At 45.2% G+C, this 20054-nt stretch overlaps 1 protein-coding gene across 1 annotated transcript in view; it reads left to right on the top strand.

Moving 5' to 3' along the window:
* phf1 (PHD finger protein 1) overlaps positions 1-19457 on the top strand; it is a 20145-nt gene extending 688 nt beyond the window's left edge. Inside the window, exons 1-15 of the mRNA XM_034529128.1 lie at positions 1-1666; positions 3923-4001; positions 4145-4226; positions 4797-4883; positions 5715-5809; positions 6283-6431; positions 7042-7137; positions 8906-8974; positions 9720-9843; positions 10382-10449; positions 10866-10997; positions 12465-12543; positions 13779-13894; positions 14569-14655; positions 15341-19457. The exon at positions 1-1666 is cut by the window's left edge and continues 688 nt beyond it. Coding sequence (XP_034385019.1) covers positions 3924-4001; positions 4145-4226; positions 4797-4883; positions 5715-5809; positions 6283-6431; positions 7042-7137; positions 8906-8974; positions 9720-9843; positions 10382-10449; positions 10866-10997; positions 12465-12543; positions 13779-13894; positions 14569-14655; positions 15341-15722 — 1644 coding nt within the window. The 5' untranslated portion in view covers positions 1-1666; position 3923 and the 3' untranslated portion in view covers positions 15723-19457. The remainder of the gene's footprint in view (positions 1667-3922; positions 4002-4144; positions 4227-4796; positions 4884-5714; positions 5810-6282; positions 6432-7041; positions 7138-8905; positions 8975-9719; positions 9844-10381; positions 10450-10865; positions 10998-12464; positions 12544-13778; positions 13895-14568; positions 14656-15340) is intronic.
* The last annotated feature ends 597 nt before the right edge of the window (positions 19458-20054 follow it).

Genomic DNA, 20054 nt, shown 5'->3' on the forward strand with positions numbered 1-20054 from the left:
TGTGTGCTGTAATCCGAGTTGCTCTGCGATTTCTTAAACGCCTTCTTCAAACCAGTGTGACATTATGGTTTAATGTCACATAGCAGGTCCACCACGTGTCGCTGTGCTTGGTTACCGGTGTTATGGTGCCATGCCCGAGTGTAAACAAAGCTGTACCTCATAGCAACCTGCAGGAAACAGGAAACACAAAATAATAAACCATAAATAAACGCTGTTAGCGCGGTCGTTTGCACTGTTCCTGCTGTGAGCGCCGTTAGCAGCTAGCCGCTCGCTGCGTGTTGAGAACCATGTGGAGGCAATAAATTTGAATTAACTTAACTTAAAGGAACACGGTAATGAGTGTGATTCATTGGCAGAAATGGAAATGGGTGTATAATGTGTGAAGCTAAGAATCTTTATGTTTTTGTCAGCTCAGAAAAAGCCATTTATATATCTACAAATGGAGCGGGTCCTCTTCCATGGAGTCCGCCATGTTGCATCGCCATGTTTCTACAGCAGCCTAGAAGGGCCAAACCCAACGCTGGCTCTTTTGCTCGTTACATGTGCAATAACTCATTTATTTACACGTAAAAAGCCGACACTTTATCAAGACAGCCGTTCAACAAGCATGAAAATATAAACAAAGGCTAAACCTAATTTAATCAGCCGCCAATATGTTCACAGCACAAAAGCGTTTTCTTTTTTCACAAACACGCTGAACCAGAAGCTGTCTGTTGTCTGTTTGTCAGAGTTTGTTCTTATTATTGAACGTGATCATTCATAAACTTCACTCAGGAATGTTATCTATTTCATTGGCATTTTTATATTTGTTTCCAGTGAGATATGAATGACTTTATATAGTGACTTTGCTGTTGTAAACATGCTGCTAGAAACAATATTTAGTTATATCTAAATTATTATTTATTTGTAAAAATGTAAGTATTGATTAGAGTAGCTCCCTTGGAGTAATAAAATCGTAAATACACCTATCCCTAAGGGCCACCGTAGTTCTCTGAGACGCTTGGGAAAGGAGGGGTGAACAAGTTACCACTAGATGCCATGCATTATTATTATTAGTGGTGTCATATATTCAATATTGCAGCTTAAAAGTGGGCCAATTTTATACAGTATATTTATTTAACCAGGTGAATCCCATTGAGATTAAAAATCTATTTTTTGAGGGTGACCTGGCCAAGAATATCCTGCTAGTTGTATTCATTAAGAATGTTAACCTGCAAAGTAACTAATGTTGTCAAATAAATGCAGTAGTATGATTATAGAATAATGAAAAAGTAAAGAACAAGTGCCTCACACACGAGTCCAGTCCTCAGTCCAGTCCACCCCTGGTCCTGACCTGCTGGTGGGGTCCGACTCTCTGATCCCATCGCCCGGTCTCTCCAGTCTCAACTCAATGACCCTGAACGTCTCATCCGACTCGAGTGCAGTCGCTTGTCCTTGTATTTGCTCGCCACCTAGTGGTGACGGCTGGAAGTTGGCACTCCACCACTTGTTAATCTGCCAGAGGCCATTTTGAGCCGCACGGCGGTGTTGCCTCACGCTTGACTGGTGTGAGTAATGTGCAAGACGTCAATAAACAAGAAAAGACAGACAAATAAACAAACAAAACCTTGGCTCGGATGCACGCGCCTGAAACCAAAACGTGTCGTTCTTCCAAAGCAACTTAACTGTGAGTATAATCTGCTGCAGCCTTAATTGAGCATTGTTATAGATGCATGTGTGTGTGGCTCTCTGAGAGGCAGTTTGTGGTTGTTTTGAAGGAACCAATGTGTTTTCTGGCATTTAATATGCATCCAACAGTGGTGATGTTTGTTTTGTGACTGGCTCTTCTGCATCCTACACACACACTTGAGTTAGTGTAACCAGTTCCGTGCTGGTTTCCTATTTCCCATTACACGTTAAATTAAATCCCGGATGTCTTTGTGAGTGGAGATGACCCTCTCTGGGTGTCACGGAGATCATTATACCTACAAGGGACATCCTAACACCGGACTCATGTTGGCATAATGTCCGCTCGCCCCTTTAATACACAAACGCCCCTTCCGTCCCTTTAAGTTTGACATCGATGAGCTTCATCGCGGATATCGGCAGAGACAAGTTGAAGTGTTCGGCGCTGCTTGCTCGGGCGATCCATTAAACAACTTTCCCCCCCGGCTCTCCTAAACTTGGCTGGTCCCTCTTGTTCGAGCCCAATTAATGAGGCGGATAAACTCATTAATTGGCCACTTAATTGGCCCCCGCCGCTGCGCGCGCTGCTTCCTCTGGCTTCTTTTTGAACGCCCCCCCCCCCCCCCCCCCCCCCCGCCCCCCCTCCCAGACATCACAATCCCACCTTGTCACAACGGTTTAGGGTCAGTCCCTCAGACGGGAAGGTGCTCTCCCCCCGGACCCCCCCCCCCCCCTCCATCGGTATCTCCCTCCCACTCTTATCTCGGTGTTTTATGTCTGCGTCACAACAAGTCGGTCGGGAGCGAGAGGCAGGGATGATGGCGTCTCAGGCGGCTTGATGCCGGCGCTGCTCTCGCAAAACCCTCCTTAATAGCATCAATAGGTGGAGGCGGAGCGGGGGGGAGGGGAGGGGGGGGGGGGCGTGGGGGGGGGGGCGACGGGAACATGACGAAACGGCATCGCGGAGGACGGACAAACTAGGAGACGGACGGACAGTTGCCCCCCCATCCCCAGCCCTCCTCCTCCTCCTCCTCCTCCTCCTCCTCGCTTGACTGACACACACAAACACACACACACACGCGCGCGCGCGCACACACACAAACACACACAAACACAAACACACGGGCGCTTGGCACAGACCGGGGCATACATGCACGCCATCCACTTTTTGCCAACACGCAGGCTGCGCATCCGAGCGGGCAGTAATTGGGCAGCGGAGCTCCAGCAGATGAGGGCATTGCATGTCCAGCCTGCCCGGGATTCACCGTGACCCCGACGGGAAGGAGTTCGGCTTGACAGGTACCCTTCACCGGCGCGGCTCACTGCGTGCAATTTGCCCGATTTTTCCTCCCCCCTTTTTGTGATTCACAAAAGGGCTACACGCACTGTTGTGCATCCTGCGTCTGTCTTGACTTGAGTGCGTGCGAGCGTGCGTGCGCGCGCGCGCGCGCTGGAACAAATGCGTGCAGAGATAATGCCCGCACCAGTCGTTTCATGCGTCTATTCAAGTTTGAGGCTGCTGGGAGAGAAGAAGAAGAAGAAGAAGACAGCAAAGTGCCGGAGGATGCTTCAAGTAGCCGCACGCTGATCTCTGCTCATTCAATCAAACTGTATTGCAGCAGTCATCATGCAGTGTTTTTTTTCTTCTTCTTTTCTTCTTCTGTGTGTGTGTGTGTGTGTGCGTGTGTGTGTGTGTGTGTGTGTGTGTGTGTGTGTGCGTGCGAGGCGTTTCATGTGTGCAGTTATCATTCGTCTTGCCCTCTTGGTTGTGTACTCACTCTCATCTTTCACTGTGGTGGATACAGGCTGTCGCTATATGCTCTGATCTACAAGGAGGAGGGGTGTGTGTGTGTGTGTGTGTGTGTGTGTGTGGGTGTGTGTGTGTGTGGGGGGGGGTTAACCCCTTTGCACTGAAGCCCGCCTGTCTGAGAGCCAGCCGAAACACCGGAGCTGTAAACCCCTCTGTCAGCAATGGCAGCAAAGTATTCAGCGAATAAATCGGATTTCCATTTCACATGAGCCCTCCTCTCTCTCTCTCTCTCTCTGTCTCTGTCTCTCTCTCTCTCTCTGTCTCTGTCTCTCTCTCTCTCTCTCTGTCTCTCTCTCTCTGTCTCTCTCTCTCTCTGTGTCTCTCTCTCTCTCCCTCTCTCTCTCTCTCTCTCTCTCTCTGTCTCTCTCTCTCTGTCTCTCTCTCTCTCTGTGTCTCTCTCTCTCTCCCTCTCTCTCTCTCTCTCTCTCTCTCTGTATCTCTCCTCAGGATGGGGGGAGTAAGTGAAGGAGATGATGTGTTGGCTCGATGGAGTGATGGACTACTGTACCTCGGCAATGTGAAAAGAGTAAGTGCATGTGTGTGTGCGCGTGTGTGTGTGTGACAGAAAGACTTCTGAGTGTGTGTGTGTGTGTGTGTGTGTGTAGTGTGAGTCAGTGAGTGTGTTCACCTGGATTTTTTTTCCATTTAGTTTTGCTATCTCCCTCTCAGGTAGATGGAGTCAAGCAGTGTTGCCTGGTGAGATTTGAGGACAACTCTGAGTTCTGGGTGCTGAGGAAGGACATTCACTCGTGTAAGTGGAACTTTTCTCTCTCTCCCTTCAGCTGGAAGAGGTAAACAGCTTCCTGTAAATGTATTTGTTTCCACTCTAAAACTTTGCACAAGAGTTGAAGGAATACTTTTCTAAATCATTGCCCATGTGAGCTTAAAACTTTTCAGTTTTTTTTTTATTCTATTATTTTTCTCCGAATTGTCGCTCCCAAGAAAAGAGAAATTACAGTCACGTTCGAGGTTATGATGCCGAGGGCTCTGAGTATTCTGATCGGGGCACGGCCAGTTGTAATTGGTGTATTAGAGTCTATTTATGAATTTATTAGATTAATGACTCTTCGGGGAAATGGCGCCCCCACTCCACCTAACATCAAGCGGAGGAGGAAGTCGGACGCTTGTTAGGACCGGGCTGAATATCCGCCCGTCAAATGAAGTGAAACCTGAAAGAGTGCAGGAGACACTGAAATCAATGAGGTGGCAAGGATGTGAATCAATATACATAAATTAATGCCGTTGACTGCCCCCCCCCTCCCCTCTCTCATGTACTTCCTCCCCTCCCCTGCCACTCTCTGTCTTTCTCTGTTTGCCTCAGTCGCTGCCGGAGTGGAAGAAGTTTGCTGTATTTGCGACGCTCCGCCTCTTAAAGAACCCCTCATAAATTGTCTTAAATGTCGCCACGGTAAGGAAGCACGCATCATCACACGCTGTCAAGCGCTGGATCTCCACCAGTTCTCGCACTGACCTTGAAGATTTGACTCAGTACGCTAGACAACAGAAAGCCATCTATTGGAAATGATGGAAATGAATTGTTGCATCCTGGCTATATAGAAATGATTGAGATGCCCACAGACATGGAGCTCAATGCACAGCTCAAGTAAATTTAAAGATCCACATATGCTAATTTAAAGATCCACATATTTTAAGACGGAACAAAATGCAAAAATCCATTTTGAAAGTTGAACTCCTGAATATCCCACTTTGAGTGTTTGTGTACCGGCTACCACCTTGAACTCAAACTCTGCACACGTTCTGCACATTGAAGGTAAAAGAAACTATAACGATAACACGTTGTTGAGTTCTCACCCCAAAATAGCAAATGGCAAAATTGCAACAATTCACAATTTCCTACGAGCGAACCAAAACAGTCTCGATTGATAAATAGCACCGCAGCCAAGAGGAGAAATATGTATTTTTGAATTTGCGGAGAACTGTCCCTTTTAAAAGTTTGAAAGATGAAATGAAATGTACAGAAGAGCGAGTGGGCAGAAGTTTCTCCTCCTGCAGCAGATTGCACCGCCGTGTCTTCACGGCTCTGTCAGACTAACAGCTTTGCTGACAGTTTGTTTTGGGGGTAAAACGGCAGACGCACGTACTGCAAATGGTAAAGTCAAATGTTTTGCATGCCCATGACAAAAGCAGCAGATCACTACACACGGAGCCGCTCTGCCATCATCGTCACTCCGGCTGTCTCGTAAACACAAATTAAACGCTCTGCCTCCTCCCATTACAGGCTATCATCCGGAGTGCCACACGCCAGCCATCGAACCGGAAGCTGACAGCGATTCGTGGATATGTCGGCAATGTGTCTTTGCAGTCGCAACCAAGGTCAGGCTGCTAATCTCTCCGTCTCACACTCTGGGGGGGAGGAAAGCATTCAGCGTGTACTGTGGGAGACATCCAGTCAAACACATCTTTGACGCCACGATACTGTTGCGCATAGCAAAAAAAAAAGCACACCGATTCCCTCAGTATCGACTTCAATATTAGATGTTCTACATTGTGTCCAAGAAATCATGAAGAATCAATAGTCGCGAAGCCGAAAAACCACGCTGAAGTTGAGAGAAGTACATTTAAAGTCAATCAATCACATGCGTGCTCCAGTTCTGCAGAGACGGTTAATTGTCAATCGGTCAACGTCCACATCTCCTCGTCCAGACTTCCTATCTCTCACGGCTGACCTACAATGAAATGAGGAGCTTTGCTTTCTCCCCGCCGAATGCGATCCGTCTCCCTCGCTGACATGACGGTGATTTGAGGGTTCACCGACCAATCAGCTGTCCCTAAAATTGTGTTTTCAGAGAGGCGGGGGGCTCAAGCGGGGACGCTTCGCCCGGCTCATGCAATTCATGAAACTCCGGCTTCCCTACCAGCTGTCGTCTTTGGACTGGGACCCGCAGCATCTGACCAATCAGCAACAGTGCTACTGCTACTGCGCCGGACCTGGAGAGTGAGTGGCCGGGTGGAGTTTGGATGTGCAGCTCGTGCGTGCGGCGCGCCCCTTTTTAACATTTGGTGTTTTCTCATCCAAGTCAAAGTCGTCCTGTGGATTATTCGCGAATTGCATGCAGCATATCAGACGTGTGTCAAACTGCATAAGCAGGATTTCTTTTGAGCTTGTTGTGACTTTCTTGGAATGATGTGAGAGATGTTCGCTGCATCAGTTCAGACGCCGTTAGGTGAGCTGTCAATCAAAACCAAAAGTGTTGCACCAAGCTCTTTTGAATGCGGTTGCTGTGTTTCATTTTGCTTTGTTTTCATCTTTTGCTTATGTGGCGCACGCTGACCACCTGATAATAAGTATTATACATAAATAAGTAGAAAGCAAATCCCGAAACCACCGTATCTTTATGAGTAGCAGGATCCGGTGGGAGTTTACACCTGAAGACACATTCCAGCTCAGAAAACGACAACTGTCAGCCGCAGTCATCAGCCATCAGCCATCAGTCATCAGTCTCCCCTCAATTATGCATAAATACAAACGTGTCTGGGTGCAGATGTTGGACACGTGCATTGGTGTGTTTGAAGGGTCCTGATGTGTGCGTGTTGTTGGACTGCAGGTGGAACCTGAAGATGTTGCAGTGTGGAAGCTGTGGCCAGTGGTTCCATGAGGCCTGCACACAGTGTCTAACCAAGCCACTGCTGTATGGAGACAGGTGGGTACTATAATGTCTTTTAGAAATGGTATTACCTTTGGCACCGTATCATATTATATTGTAATTAATTCCCCGTCGGCAACACCGCACAGGACAGACCGCATTTTATTTTCCACAGTTAATTCGATTGCTCAACCGTTTCCCGTTTCCACGATTTGGGAACGTAACTGCAAAAAAACGTGCATTGACGGACCTTAGTACGCAGGGATAGCTAACGATAGCTAACGATAGCTAACGAAAGCTAACGAAAGCTAACGAAAGCTGCATGGGTTGACGTACTTAAATCAAGCCAGACAGAATTGCATAGTTAAAACCAACCAACCAATCTAAATGGTCTCATTATTCTATCCATTACATTGTGCAATCAACAATTACTTCATAAATATAAGCTCAAGCAAAAATTGCCTATTGCCACTTTAAGAACAATACAAATATAACCTGTAAAACTGTTTTTACTGCTTGCATATGTGTGTAAAGTCAATAATACTACCCGACAATATCTTGCTGATATTTATATCATTATCTAATATTTTGAATGTGTTTTCATGTGAGATAGGCGACTTCTTTGTTGACCTGGTTTATATAGATTTTTTTATTTAGTGGTCGCTTACCACATATTGTTGACTTTGATTGAGCAGAAACCTACCTGTGCTAACTAAGTCAAATATACTTTTATTGCAACCTTTTTATTTTCAATTTCAAATAATCTGTCGACGGTGAATCAGATTAATCTATTCGATCGTTTAGTGCAGTGAAAAAACCTTCAAATATATTCAGTTTACAGTCATATAAAGCAGAGAAAAGCAGCGCAGTAGATCCCAGGCTGATTAAGATAATCACAGGAAGGCGTCTCCACGACAGCTTCACAGTTCAGAGAACTGCCTTAATGAGCGTAGGACTCAATCATTAGTGTGCATAGTGATGTGCTCACGCTGCTACAGGGACTAGAGCCCCTCACGTATCACCTCTCTGATCAGATCTGATGAGGGGAGGGTCTACGAGATGCTGATCGCGCCGCGGTTTGGTCAGCTGCATCTCAAGCGTGTAATAAAATGTATCCATCCATTAAGTCGTTAGTGTCATTAACCACCTGTGTTAGCCGACCGGGCTCCACACACACACCCTGACACCTTGTTATTGCCCAAGCCCGACTGAGGCGGGGGAGAAAAGGAGGGATTAGATTTGGATTGACAGTCGGGGAGAGCGAGGCCGGATTGGTACAACATCTGCTGAGCAGGTGATGGAGGGAGAGTGAAGCCCGAGTTCACAGTTGGAATAGTAAGCGTTTGCTGGCGTCACACTGTGTCTGCGCTTCATCTTTCCCGATGACCTTCAGCGAACACGTGCATACAGCGAGCCACGCGTTGTTGGTGAGCTTCGGTTCTCAGGGTCGCCCACAGCAGAGTGTTATTACAGGGGAAAGGAACACACCTGTCTGCTTATTACCAGGTGGGGTTGATTGGTATGATACAAAATATCTAGAGGACGGAGAGACATGTGCACGAGGAAGATGAAAGGGGGAGAAATCACATCGCACACGAAGAACTTGGACTAAATGATAAGAAGTCTGCACAAAAATAGTTTTCGCAGAGATTGCGCAACAAAGCATGAAGACGAGATTTAAGGTGACAGCTGTTTTAAAAAAAGAAAGATGGCAAATTGATTAATCAAAGAGGAGAAAAATATATATTTTTTTGAGGATGAATCATATTCCACATGAAATCACATGATGCTAATTTTAATGTTTTCCTCATTTGTCTTTTTTTAGGTTTTATCAGTTCCAGTGCTCGGTGTGTACAAAGGGACCCGAGACCATCCAGAGACTACCCATGACCTGGTGAACATGACATCAACACAAAGGAGCTAAAAGCAGCTGCTTTCACATAGTACATCTGGAGAAGTCTTTTGTAGGTCTAGGTTGAGAGAATCCTTGAAGGGCAGGTCCATTATTAAGATAATTTCTGAGGTTTTTATATCATACTGGAGCTTCCCAGTTGTGCTTTAAGTTACTGGATACACTGACCAGATAAGGCCTCCAGCCTCCAGCCTCATCCGGTCAGTGTATCCAGTGACTTAGACGGTCGGCCCGCTCCCAGTTTGGAGAAGCAGACCAGAGCCCGGAAGCTAAGCTAAGCTAAGCTAATGCCCATTTGTTCGGCTCCGAAAGTCACAAACTAACCGATAACCACAAAATGACGTTTTCTTTTGTCAAGAAGGCCTAAAAGAAAAAAATCCTAACTAACCTTTTTCAGTTATTTCCCAACGTGGCACCGCTTACGTTCACTCAGCCAGCGCTAATGTTCATATTATTCATAACCTCGTGTATTGGCCTGCTTCGCTAACCCAGTTGCGGTTACCTACTTGATGACTGAGTGGGCGTTTCTGATGCAGCTGCCCTATGATTGTTTTATCCAATGCTACTTCAACAACACGTATTTATGTTGCACATTCACTGTAATACTGTCGTTATATAGTTATAACAATGCAAGGTAGGCACACAAAAAACAATCTGAATATGTTTTCTATCACTTTATGTTTGACCCGTTTCTTATATCTAACGTTTTGTTTTTGTTTGAATGCAGGATGGATTTGGCTCATTTAGTGCTCTACCATCTCTCACTGTGCTGCAAGAGGAAATACTTTGATTTTGACCATGAAATCCTGTCCTTCACCAATGAGAATTGGGACTCGTTGCTCCTGGGCGCGGTATGGACATTTCCCCGTTCGAGCACCATGATGAAATAATGTGAAATGCTGCCTGCCTTTTTCTGCATTTAAAGCCTATTAACCGCCATTATAGTATGTGTTTTAAAGTGAAAATAACACAACCTCTTGAAGGGAGACACCACTGAGTTTGACATGTCTTCATGTCCATTTAAACGTGAATGAGTTGTGACGACTCCTCAAACTAGAGGTCTAATGCTCACGGTTGTGATATTACCAATTTGAAAGTTGCTCCACAGAGACTGGCAGATAGAAGTGCACACCAGGGGGATTAGAGGTTCTGGGTTCTCCTTTTAAGCTGTTTCTTAAGACATTTTGAAACGTGTTGTTTGCCCCGTCATCACACGGCGCCGGGCTTTTACAGCCGTGTAGCTGCACTCGTCACACGTCAACATTATTTCTGTCAGCGGCCCGTGAAAAGAAAATGGTCCTTTGCATTAAAGGTTTTCTGTCTAATGGTCACACTGTGTAAACACAGCTTTGATTGATTTTTTGTATTTTATTCCTGTCCGTCCTCCAGCTCTCTGACACGCCAAGGCAAGACCGCTGTCACAATCTGCTCAACGCTCTGAACTCCCACAAGGACAGGTACGTGGCCGCATACGATGAGAGGGATAAACAGCCAGCGCACCTGGCTGGATGACGGGCATCAGAGGCGTCTTCCTAGTGCCTCCATTGGTGGACGTGCAAAAGGATTTGAATAAAATGTCGCTGCCACTCAGACCAGATGAAATGAAACACTTTTTTGGTGCTTATTTCTCTTGTTAGAAGAGAACACACAATAACCAGTCAAGAGGTTTTATTTCCTTTAGTGGGTTTTTCATTGAACTTTGCAAAAAAAAGAAAAAGAAAGTCTGCTTTAATTTTCTAATTGTCAGCGAGTTTGAAATGTCCACGAGTGCTGTTTCATCGTGAGAATAGGCACATGTTGTTACACTATGTCAAATGTATTATTAGCATCAAAGAGGAGTAATGAAACAGTTTTATATTCAACCCCGACCCAGGTTTGTCTCCGGAAAGGAGATCAAGAAGAAGAAGTGTCTTTTTGGGCTTCAGGTCCGAGCCCCGCCTCCGCTGACGTCCGATTCGTCGCCCCTCATCACCGACCAGCCTATCAACATCACGCACCGGAGAAGGTCAGTGTAAGGACGGCGCCTCTCTTATCTAAATAACAGCTCGGGGGTTCCCAGAGGGCAAATAGTCATTACGCATGAACAATTAACATGTGAATCAAAGGGTATGTCAGCAAAAGTATCAGTGTCTTATTGTTCTCCTAAAAGAGCATTAAGCTCCCTTGAGTGCTTTCGTGTGTGTGTGTGTGTGTGTGTGTGTGCACGTGTCCTGTAGTCTGCAGACACTTTTCCATTTTCAGCAATTAACTGGAGCACATTCAGGCTGAATTACAATGGAATCATTTGCAGTCAGTTAAATCATATTATTTGAGTCTCTGAAACACGAGCATAATGTTTTCTGACATGGAAACAACATTAATATCCTCAGTAATGTATCCTCCAGCTCCCTTTGCTCATCTAAAGCTACAAGCTGCAGATGCATCTGTTGTCAGCGAGGTGCACTGATCTTATTGGCTGGTTGGCTTTGACTCGAGAAGAGAACGGACAATGTTTAGACACCATGTGAAGAGGTTCTTGGTCATTTTACTTTCCAAGGAGTTAAAAGGTTCGTACCTTCAGCCCATAGCCGTCTAAAGATCAGGAAAATGCATCAATCTATATTGATCCTTATTTCATGAATGAAACTGTCCATGCAGTGACGCTGTCTGTGTTTGACCAATCAGCCGAGGCCATCCCTGCAAACCCCGACTTTCAAATAGTGCTACCCTCCAACCGGGGTCTTTGGGGGTTAAATGTCCCCAAAAACTGTCCCCGGAGCTTAATTTAGACCCTCAAAAGGTTCCTGGTGATTTAAATGACCCCCCTGATCCAGCAGTATGATACAGACTTTGGATTAGCTCTTTCCTCTTTCTCTCCACGCATGAAGTCAAATGAATCATAGTTGGATGTAAAATACTGGAGACATATTTTAAAGTCTTAAGGGGCAGATTGCAACAAAATATACTGAGAACATTAATAAACTCTTTTCCATGTCACCTTCAGGCCAAAATGTCAACTTTATACACAAGATATCTCGTAATCAAGGGCCAGATTTCCATTTAATGCTTTTTCAACTAATATTTTTGGGCATTTAGCCTCCATTTGACATTAGGGTCATTTGGGTTGAACGCCCTTTAACTACCAACGACCATGCAATGGGATGGACACGTTCATGCTGCCACGAGGGTACATTCCTACAAACCTTTGAGCAAAACGAGCTAAATCAAGAGCATGTTGGTTAACCTCATGTTGGATTTCAGGAGTTCAGTTTCAAGACATTGTTTTATGATATATATATAAAAACTAATACAATGCGTCAACATTATTTAGCTTTCCATCACACTGCTTTCATCCTCTTGTATTTTATACCTCTCCGTAGGCTTTTATGGGGACAACTAATAAACTAAACATTGCACACAGGGACTGTGTGTGTGTGTGTGTGTGTGTGTGTGTGCCTGTATATTAATGTGTGTGTGTTTTTGTTCACTTCAGCCCGTTGTCACTACCCTGCCAGAGGAGAGTGGGGGGGGCGGAGTCGCGTAAATCAAAGCGTCGCATCATGGAGACACAGGTCAGTGCTCCTGTCTCCAGCTCGGGGCGAGGAGGGAGGTCTGGGCCACAAAACCTCCCTGATTATTTATTTTTCCTTTTTTTATTTTGTTGATGCATCCAGGTAAACAGCTCTCTGCGACGCAAATAACCTGTCAGTCAGAAGGCAGAACGAAGGTTCATTTCGCAGTCTAAATCGGTCGTCTCTTCACACCCAGAGCAGAAAGCGTCTCGCCGACGCTTCAGACTCCTCGATGCTCAGAGTAAAGGAAGCGTTCGGGAGATGAAGGGTCGTGCTTTTGCCTCGGTTTAAAAAAATAAATAAAATGTATAATTCAAATGCAAACTTGGCAGGCGCGAAAAAAAACCAACCCGCTCGTGTATTTCATCAACATCTGCAGTTCAGCGCCACATTTATCGCGATCATCAAACCCGATTCCCAGCGGATCTCAATGAAACGGTGGCAGCGACTATTTTTACACGGCATTGTTATCGGTGAGCGCTCTTTGTGCTCCTCCTACACAACGCTCTGATCCGTGTGTGTGCACATACAGTAATCCTGGAACAATACACCCGGGCGCATCCAGGCCCCCATCGCGCCGCTCTGATTGATGCTAATCTCCGTCCGTCTTGGAGGAGCAGGTTCGTTGTCGAGGGGGAACGTGAGACGGGGAGGAATGCTGATATGTGAAGCCCGGGATCACTTCCAAGTGCACTTTGCAGTCGATTACAGCTCGGCCAGGTGCGGTATTGACAGAGCGCATCCGTTTAAAAAAAGGCACGGACGGCGACTCCGGCCGCCGACTGATAATCTCCCATCTCCACTTGTCACGCCGGAGGAGAGAAGGATGGCGGTCGCCGCACGTCACAGTCCAGCGATGAGAAATTGCGTCGACGTTTGGGGGCGGCGTCTCCCCCCCCCCCCCCCCCCCCGCAGATGACGTTTCCAGTGATTGATTGCTCTGGCGTTGTCACTTTTCATGGGTCGTGAGTCTTCGTGTCAGCAGAGCTGCCTCGCTAACCAGACAGATGCGTTTAAGCGTCTGATGGTGTGACGCACATCCATTAATTCTGTTAGTGTAGACTTATCGACATATCTGGCCTCGGCCGATGCAGGAACATGTAATCCGCGTATTGAGTCAGTTGCTTTTGATTTTCCTTCATCACAAAACTCAACGTTCCCCATGCAGGAGGTATCAGAGCTCCATCGACTCCTGTGATGATGTTGGCTGATCTGTGTGTGTCTCCTGTGCCCAGGCTTGTCCACCCCCAGTTGCTGCCAACCCCATTGAGCTGCTGCCATGTTGCCATGGCTACATGGGAGGGGCCAGCCTCTACAACTCCAGGAAGTCAGAGGAGGAGCTTAGTTTGAGGTAAGGGGTGCCCAGTGATCCATGACTATGAGATATATGAGTTTACAGTTGGTTGCAGAGGCTGTTTTTTTGGTGTCATTTTGACGGTTACTGTAGTTTTTATTCTTCACACTTCATTTAGTTTGCACGCCCTCTGGCGTTTTGGAGAACAGGGCGTTGAGCATAAGCACCTTTTCGCCATCCGGGCTAAACAAAGTCTAAACAAAGCTGAACGCCCACCTAAATCTGGCTTTTGACTTATGGGGAAACTAATCTTCAGTGGTCGTGGGTATTTATCAGGACGCTTTATTTTGTCATCTCAGCCACGAATGCCTGGTTCTGAAAATGCGTCTGCACCGAGTTTAACAAACAGAAAAGAAAGAGAAGTAAACATCGTCATATTTTTACTGTTTACGAACCCTGCTTTCGGAAAAAATAAAATAAAACCGTTGGTTCAAAACTTTGTTTATGATGCAAAGGCTTTCTAAATGACATTTAACTCTTAAATCAACACAGACTACAGACATCTACTATTACGTTTCATCACGTGACCTAAAAAACAAACTATTTTTGTAGTTTTGGGGATGACAGCAGAAGAATATCTTGTAACTTAAGTTGTTGTTGTTTTTCTTATTATGTCATTTTCCATTAAAGTAGCGATACGAATGTTGTCTTTAACCCCTGTGCGTCCACAGCTCTCCTCCCAAGCGGATGTACGCTCTGTACCACAGCTCGTACAACGGAAACACTGCCCTCTCCAGGGGTCTCCATCACTCCAACAGGTTCTACTCCTCTGTTGTTCTCCTTTGTTGTTCTCCTCTGTTGTTCTCCTTTGTTGTCCCTCCTGACATATACAGCTGTGTGGGGTCACCTGTAGCTCTTGAGGACCCTTTTCACCAAACACAAGCAGAAATAAGGACAATTTGGCAGCTGATTTACAGTTTTTATATGTTCTTCCACTTAAGCTCTATAAGAATATCATTTTTTCAGAGTGGCATTAAAGACATTTTAGCATAAAGCAGGATATTTATTAGAACTAAATTCATAACAATTCTACATACAAGCATTTGTCAAGCTGCTACATACAGAATACGGTATTTTACTGTTGATGCATTTAAACCGGAGGTGACTGCATGTAATCGATATATGAGATCAGAGGTTTAATATGTTATCACTCGTTTTTCCATTTTTGGCTAAACGATGACCCAAAAGGTGCTAAAAGGCTTCGCTGTTGGGTGACAACCCTCAGTGAGTTCATCACTATGAGTTCACTTTTGTTTATGGTGGTGACAAATGGTTCAGGCTGCACATGTTGTTTAGTTATTTACACAATTGTATTTGTAGCAAACCTTTAAAAAGCGTTTCAAAGGAACTATTGTGTTGCAGTAGGTTTGAGAGGGTGAACCCCACCTGGAGGATCCAGTCCCTGGTCCTGACTCCGGTGCTCGTCTGTATCTCTTTTCCTAGCGTGGAGGACACCTGCAGAGTACCACCACCTTGCTTCCCATACCCCCTAAACACCAACGGCAGCCACCAGCACCACCACCACCACCAGCACCAAAACCAGCACCAACACAACCACCAACACCAGCCGGGGCCGAAGCAGCTGGAGCCCCTCATCCAACGTGACATGCCCCCATACCAGGCCGGTGTGGGCGCAGGGGGCGGTGTAGGAGGCGGAGGAGGTGACGGCGGAGGAGGAGGCGGCGGGGTGGTAGTCGGAGGAGGTGACGGGACAGTGGCCAGGAGCTGGGGAGGAGGCGAGGCGGTGAGGATCTTGGCGAGGCGCGTCACACCAGACGGGAAGGTGCAGTACCTTGTGGAGTGGGAGAACGTGAATTTGTACTGACACGAAGGGAATAAACGGGAGACGCAATGACTGTTTTGCAGTTGCCACGGGAACACTGCGTACGTAAAACGTGGCGGTGTTTAAAGTACAAACAAAACATAGAATCACCTCTATTCTGCATCATTATAACTCACTGCTCGTTACTCAATGTCCCTCTTTGCTAGTGTTTCTCTGATATTTGTACTGTTAACTTTGGAATATGCCTTTGCATTTATCATGTTTAACAGTGATGAGGATGAAGATATTTAAACCTCCTGATGATTTGTAAATCTTATCGTATTCAAGAAGAGCATGTCTTTAATTGTAGTCACATCTTGATATACAGCGCTGTAGATAAGCAACAGTATGGGATGTTTAGGAAAAGAAAGATTACTGCTTCTTCATTGCTTTGGTAATATCGCGAAAACCTTCACAGCTTCTCATCTAGACAAAATTCTGCTAATTTAAATGGTTATTGATCCGCTTATCCGACTCCCATTTCCCAAATATTATTTTATAACAACAATACAAAAAGCTTGGTGTGACTTAGGTTGGCTTACTGTTTTAAAAACAGGGCGCCATAGTTTCTGCTGCATGGTAACCTTACCGCTAGATGGCGCCAACGTCCACATACTGCACCTTTTAAATGCTGAGGAAAACAAGGATTATCTGTAACCTGGCGGGCAAAAAAGATTCACTTTTCAAACCAAATTCAGCCATCTAGACATCAGAATAAACTGACTCAAATCCCCAAATCAGGGCTTAGAAGTTACTTTAAATAAGGTCACAAAAATACTATATATAATATAACAAATGACAGGGATTTACAAAGGATGAGCACGCTAACCAGCCAGTAGCCAACACCCTTAAGGATGAGCACGCTAACCAGCCAGTAGCCAACACCCTTAAGGGTGAGCATGCTAACCAGTCAATAGCCAACACCCTTAAGAGTGAGCATGCTAACCAGTCAATAGCCAACACCCTTAAGGGTGAGCACGCTAACCAGCCAGTAGCCAACACCCTTAAGGATGAGCACGCTAACCAGCCAGTAGCCAACACCCTTAAGAGTGAGCATGCTAACCAGTCAATAGCCAACACCCTTAAGGGTGAGCACGCTAACCAGCCAGTAGCCAACACCCTTAAGGATGAGCACGCTAACCAGCCAGTAGCCAACACCCTTAAGAGTGAGCATGCTAACCAGTCAATAGCCAACACCCTTAAGAGTGAGCATGCTAACCAGTCAATAGCCAACACCCTTAAGGGTGAGCACGCTAACCAGCCAGTAGCCAACACCCTTAAGGATGAGCACGCTAACCAGCCAGTAGCCAACACCCTTAAGAGTGAGCATGCTAACCAGTCAATAGCCAACACCCTTAAGGGTGAGCACGCTAACCAGCCAGTAGCCAACACCCTTAAGGATGAGCACGCTAACCAGCCAGTAGCCAACACCCTTAAGAGTGAGCATGCTAACCAGTCAATAGCCAACACCCTTAAGGGTGAGCACGCTAACCAGCCAGTAGCCAACACCCTTAAGAGTGAGCATGCTAACCAGTCAATAGCCAACACCCTTAAGGGTGAGCACGCTAACCAGCCAGTAGCCAACACCCTTAAGAGTGAGCATGCTAACCAGTCAATAGCCAACACCCTTAAGGGTGAGCACGCTAACCAGCCAGTAGCCAACACCCTTAAGGATGAGCACGCTAACCAGCCAGCAGCCAACACCCTTAAGGGTGAGCATGCTAACCAGTCAGTAGCCAACACCCTTAAGGGTGAGCACGCTAACCAGTCAGTAGCCAACACCCTTAAGGGTGAGCACGCTAACCAGTCAGCAGCCAACACCCTTAAGGGTGAGCACGCTAACCAGCCAGCAGCCAACACCCTTAAGGGTGAGCACGCTAACCAGCCAGCAGCCAACACCCTTAAGGGTGAGCACGCTAACCAGTCAGTAGCCAACACCCTTAAGGATGAGCATGCTAACCAGTCAGTAGCCAACACCCTTAAGGGTGAGCACGCTAACCAGTCAGTAGCCAACACCCTTAAGGATGAGCACGCTAACCAGTCAGTAGCCAACACCCTTAAGGGTGAGCACGCTAACCAGCCAGTAGCCAACACCCTTAAGGGTGGTGGCTGCTGGCTGCTCGTGGACAAAAAGCAGTAACCTTTTTACGGACCAGGATGAAGCCTGTAGATGGAGTCTTGTACAGTATTTTAGTTTTAACGCCTTGCTTAAGGGCACTCTGGCAGTATTGGTTGAGCCCTGTCATCTGCTCAGACTTCATTAAAAAAAATCGAATCCTCCGGAGGTTTTCATATTTCTTTTCCCTCATCGCGGTATGTTAATAAGAGATTGTATACATGTTATTATGGGGGTTACTTATTTGTTATGTTAGATTTTGTCATGCATAATTTACATTTAGACTACTGTATTAGAAATAGGAGCCACGAGACGGCTTTTGTTTTATAGATAGAATTATATATTCACAATATATTGCTATGATGGAATAACTTTATTCTATTTTTTTGACGTGGTTGAATAGTGCCTATATGGGTTGCGTACCTGCCGGTTGGTCTGCCGACCCGAGTCGACCAATCAGACGACGGAGAGATGAGCGAGGCCGTATTGCTACTAGACAAGAGGATGGCTCTTAATCAGTAGACAGACACGACTCCATGGTAACAAGGACCGGTTATAACGTTGAGTTGTGTTAACCAGAACGAGACTGTGGTGTAACTGTACATTCCAAACAAACCAATATATATATATATATATATATATATATATAGAGATATATATATATACACACACATGTTATTGAAATGTCTGTTTGAAGTCATCAGAATGGAAATTACTTTTTCTTTTCTTCTTTGTTTGGTTTTTGATGGGTGTTAAATGTCATGGAGGTCAGCGAGAGGTGTAGTTCAGGTTCATGTCGCAGGGAGTTCAGTCCTTGAGTTCAAAGTAACAGTCCAGGTGAAGAAGACGCTGATAGGCCCGACTCGTAACTCAAACCCATAGTTTCTTCCAGGGTCTAACAGTCTATAATTTAAAAAGGCTACAACATGGCATGAAGTGGGACTTCATAAAGTGAGGTGCTGGAGTTGAATTTTACCTTTTGTGCAAACAGGTTACATAAATCTAGAATACTGAGGTGCAAGTTTCAGAGTTTATATTTTATACAGAGGTTTATTTCAGCAATCTGTGCGATAAAACTCACACAAACGTATACATTCGTCAGTTTGATCCGTCAGGAGAGACTGCAATACTAAGGTGACAAAAGCAAAAGGACAAATACAGCATTCATACTATAATCAAACAATGCAAATCTTTATTTCTAAACCGACCTTCCTGTTGAATTTTCTCCTGCATACATTTCAGGCCAGTGAGATTCTGTTGATTGCGATTCTCATCCTCCTCAGTGACTATTTGACTGTAGTTTATTAGGGAAGGGGTGTGTTGAACCTTTCTAGGCGATGGTGATGAATGTATTTGTGTGTTTTCTATGGTATGTCTATACCCGTCAAGTGCTTGTTATAGGTCGTACTCGAGGTACTCAACCCGATTCATTTAAAACAAAACAAAAAAATTGAGGAAATGAAGACATCAACATTGAGGAACATCATTTATTTTGGGAGATGTAGTCTTCTTATTTCTGATAAGTAGTCCAAGTTCAGTTTGATGTATTTTTTGGAGAAATTACATTTGTATGTAAACTCTGCGTTGACACCTAATATGTAACATGAATAATAAAAAATAAAAAGTTTCACCTCATGCAATGTGATCGCTATTGGTACATGAAGGAAATCATTAATATATATATATATATATATATATATATATATATATATATATATATATATATATACATATATGTATATGTGTGTTGATCTGCCTGTCTGTAGATGTAAATGTGTAATACGATTTCCTCCCACAACCCAAATACAAAAGTTATTTGCTTATATATATATGAAATACTCATATACATGCTGCAGCATGTGTATACAAAAACATATTTATAGGTTTGTAAATATGTATATATCCGAGTATATATATATATACACACACACATGAAAAACCTTTACATTTTTTTATTTATTTTATATAATATATGTATATATATATCCATCCATTTCCATCCGCTTAGGGAGGTCGGGGTCAGGTCGGGGTTGCAGGCTGACCCAGACCTCCCTCTCCGAGGCGTTCAGGCCAGCTGGGAGATATAATCCCTGGAGAGAAGGTGGGTCTTTCCGGGGTCTCCTCCCAGTTGGACGTTGCTGTTCACGAGAACACAAGAACGCATATTGACGAACGGCCTTAGACTCGGGGCCCCAACTTCACCTGCAGCTGCTGGTTTT

The sequence above is a fragment of the Cyclopterus lumpus genome, chromosome 25 (genome assembly GCF_009769545.1).
Source record: "Cyclopterus lumpus isolate fCycLum1 chromosome 25, fCycLum1.pri, whole genome shotgun sequence".
NCBI classification, from domain to species: domain Eukaryota; kingdom Metazoa; phylum Chordata; class Actinopteri; order Perciformes; family Cyclopteridae; genus Cyclopterus; species Cyclopterus lumpus.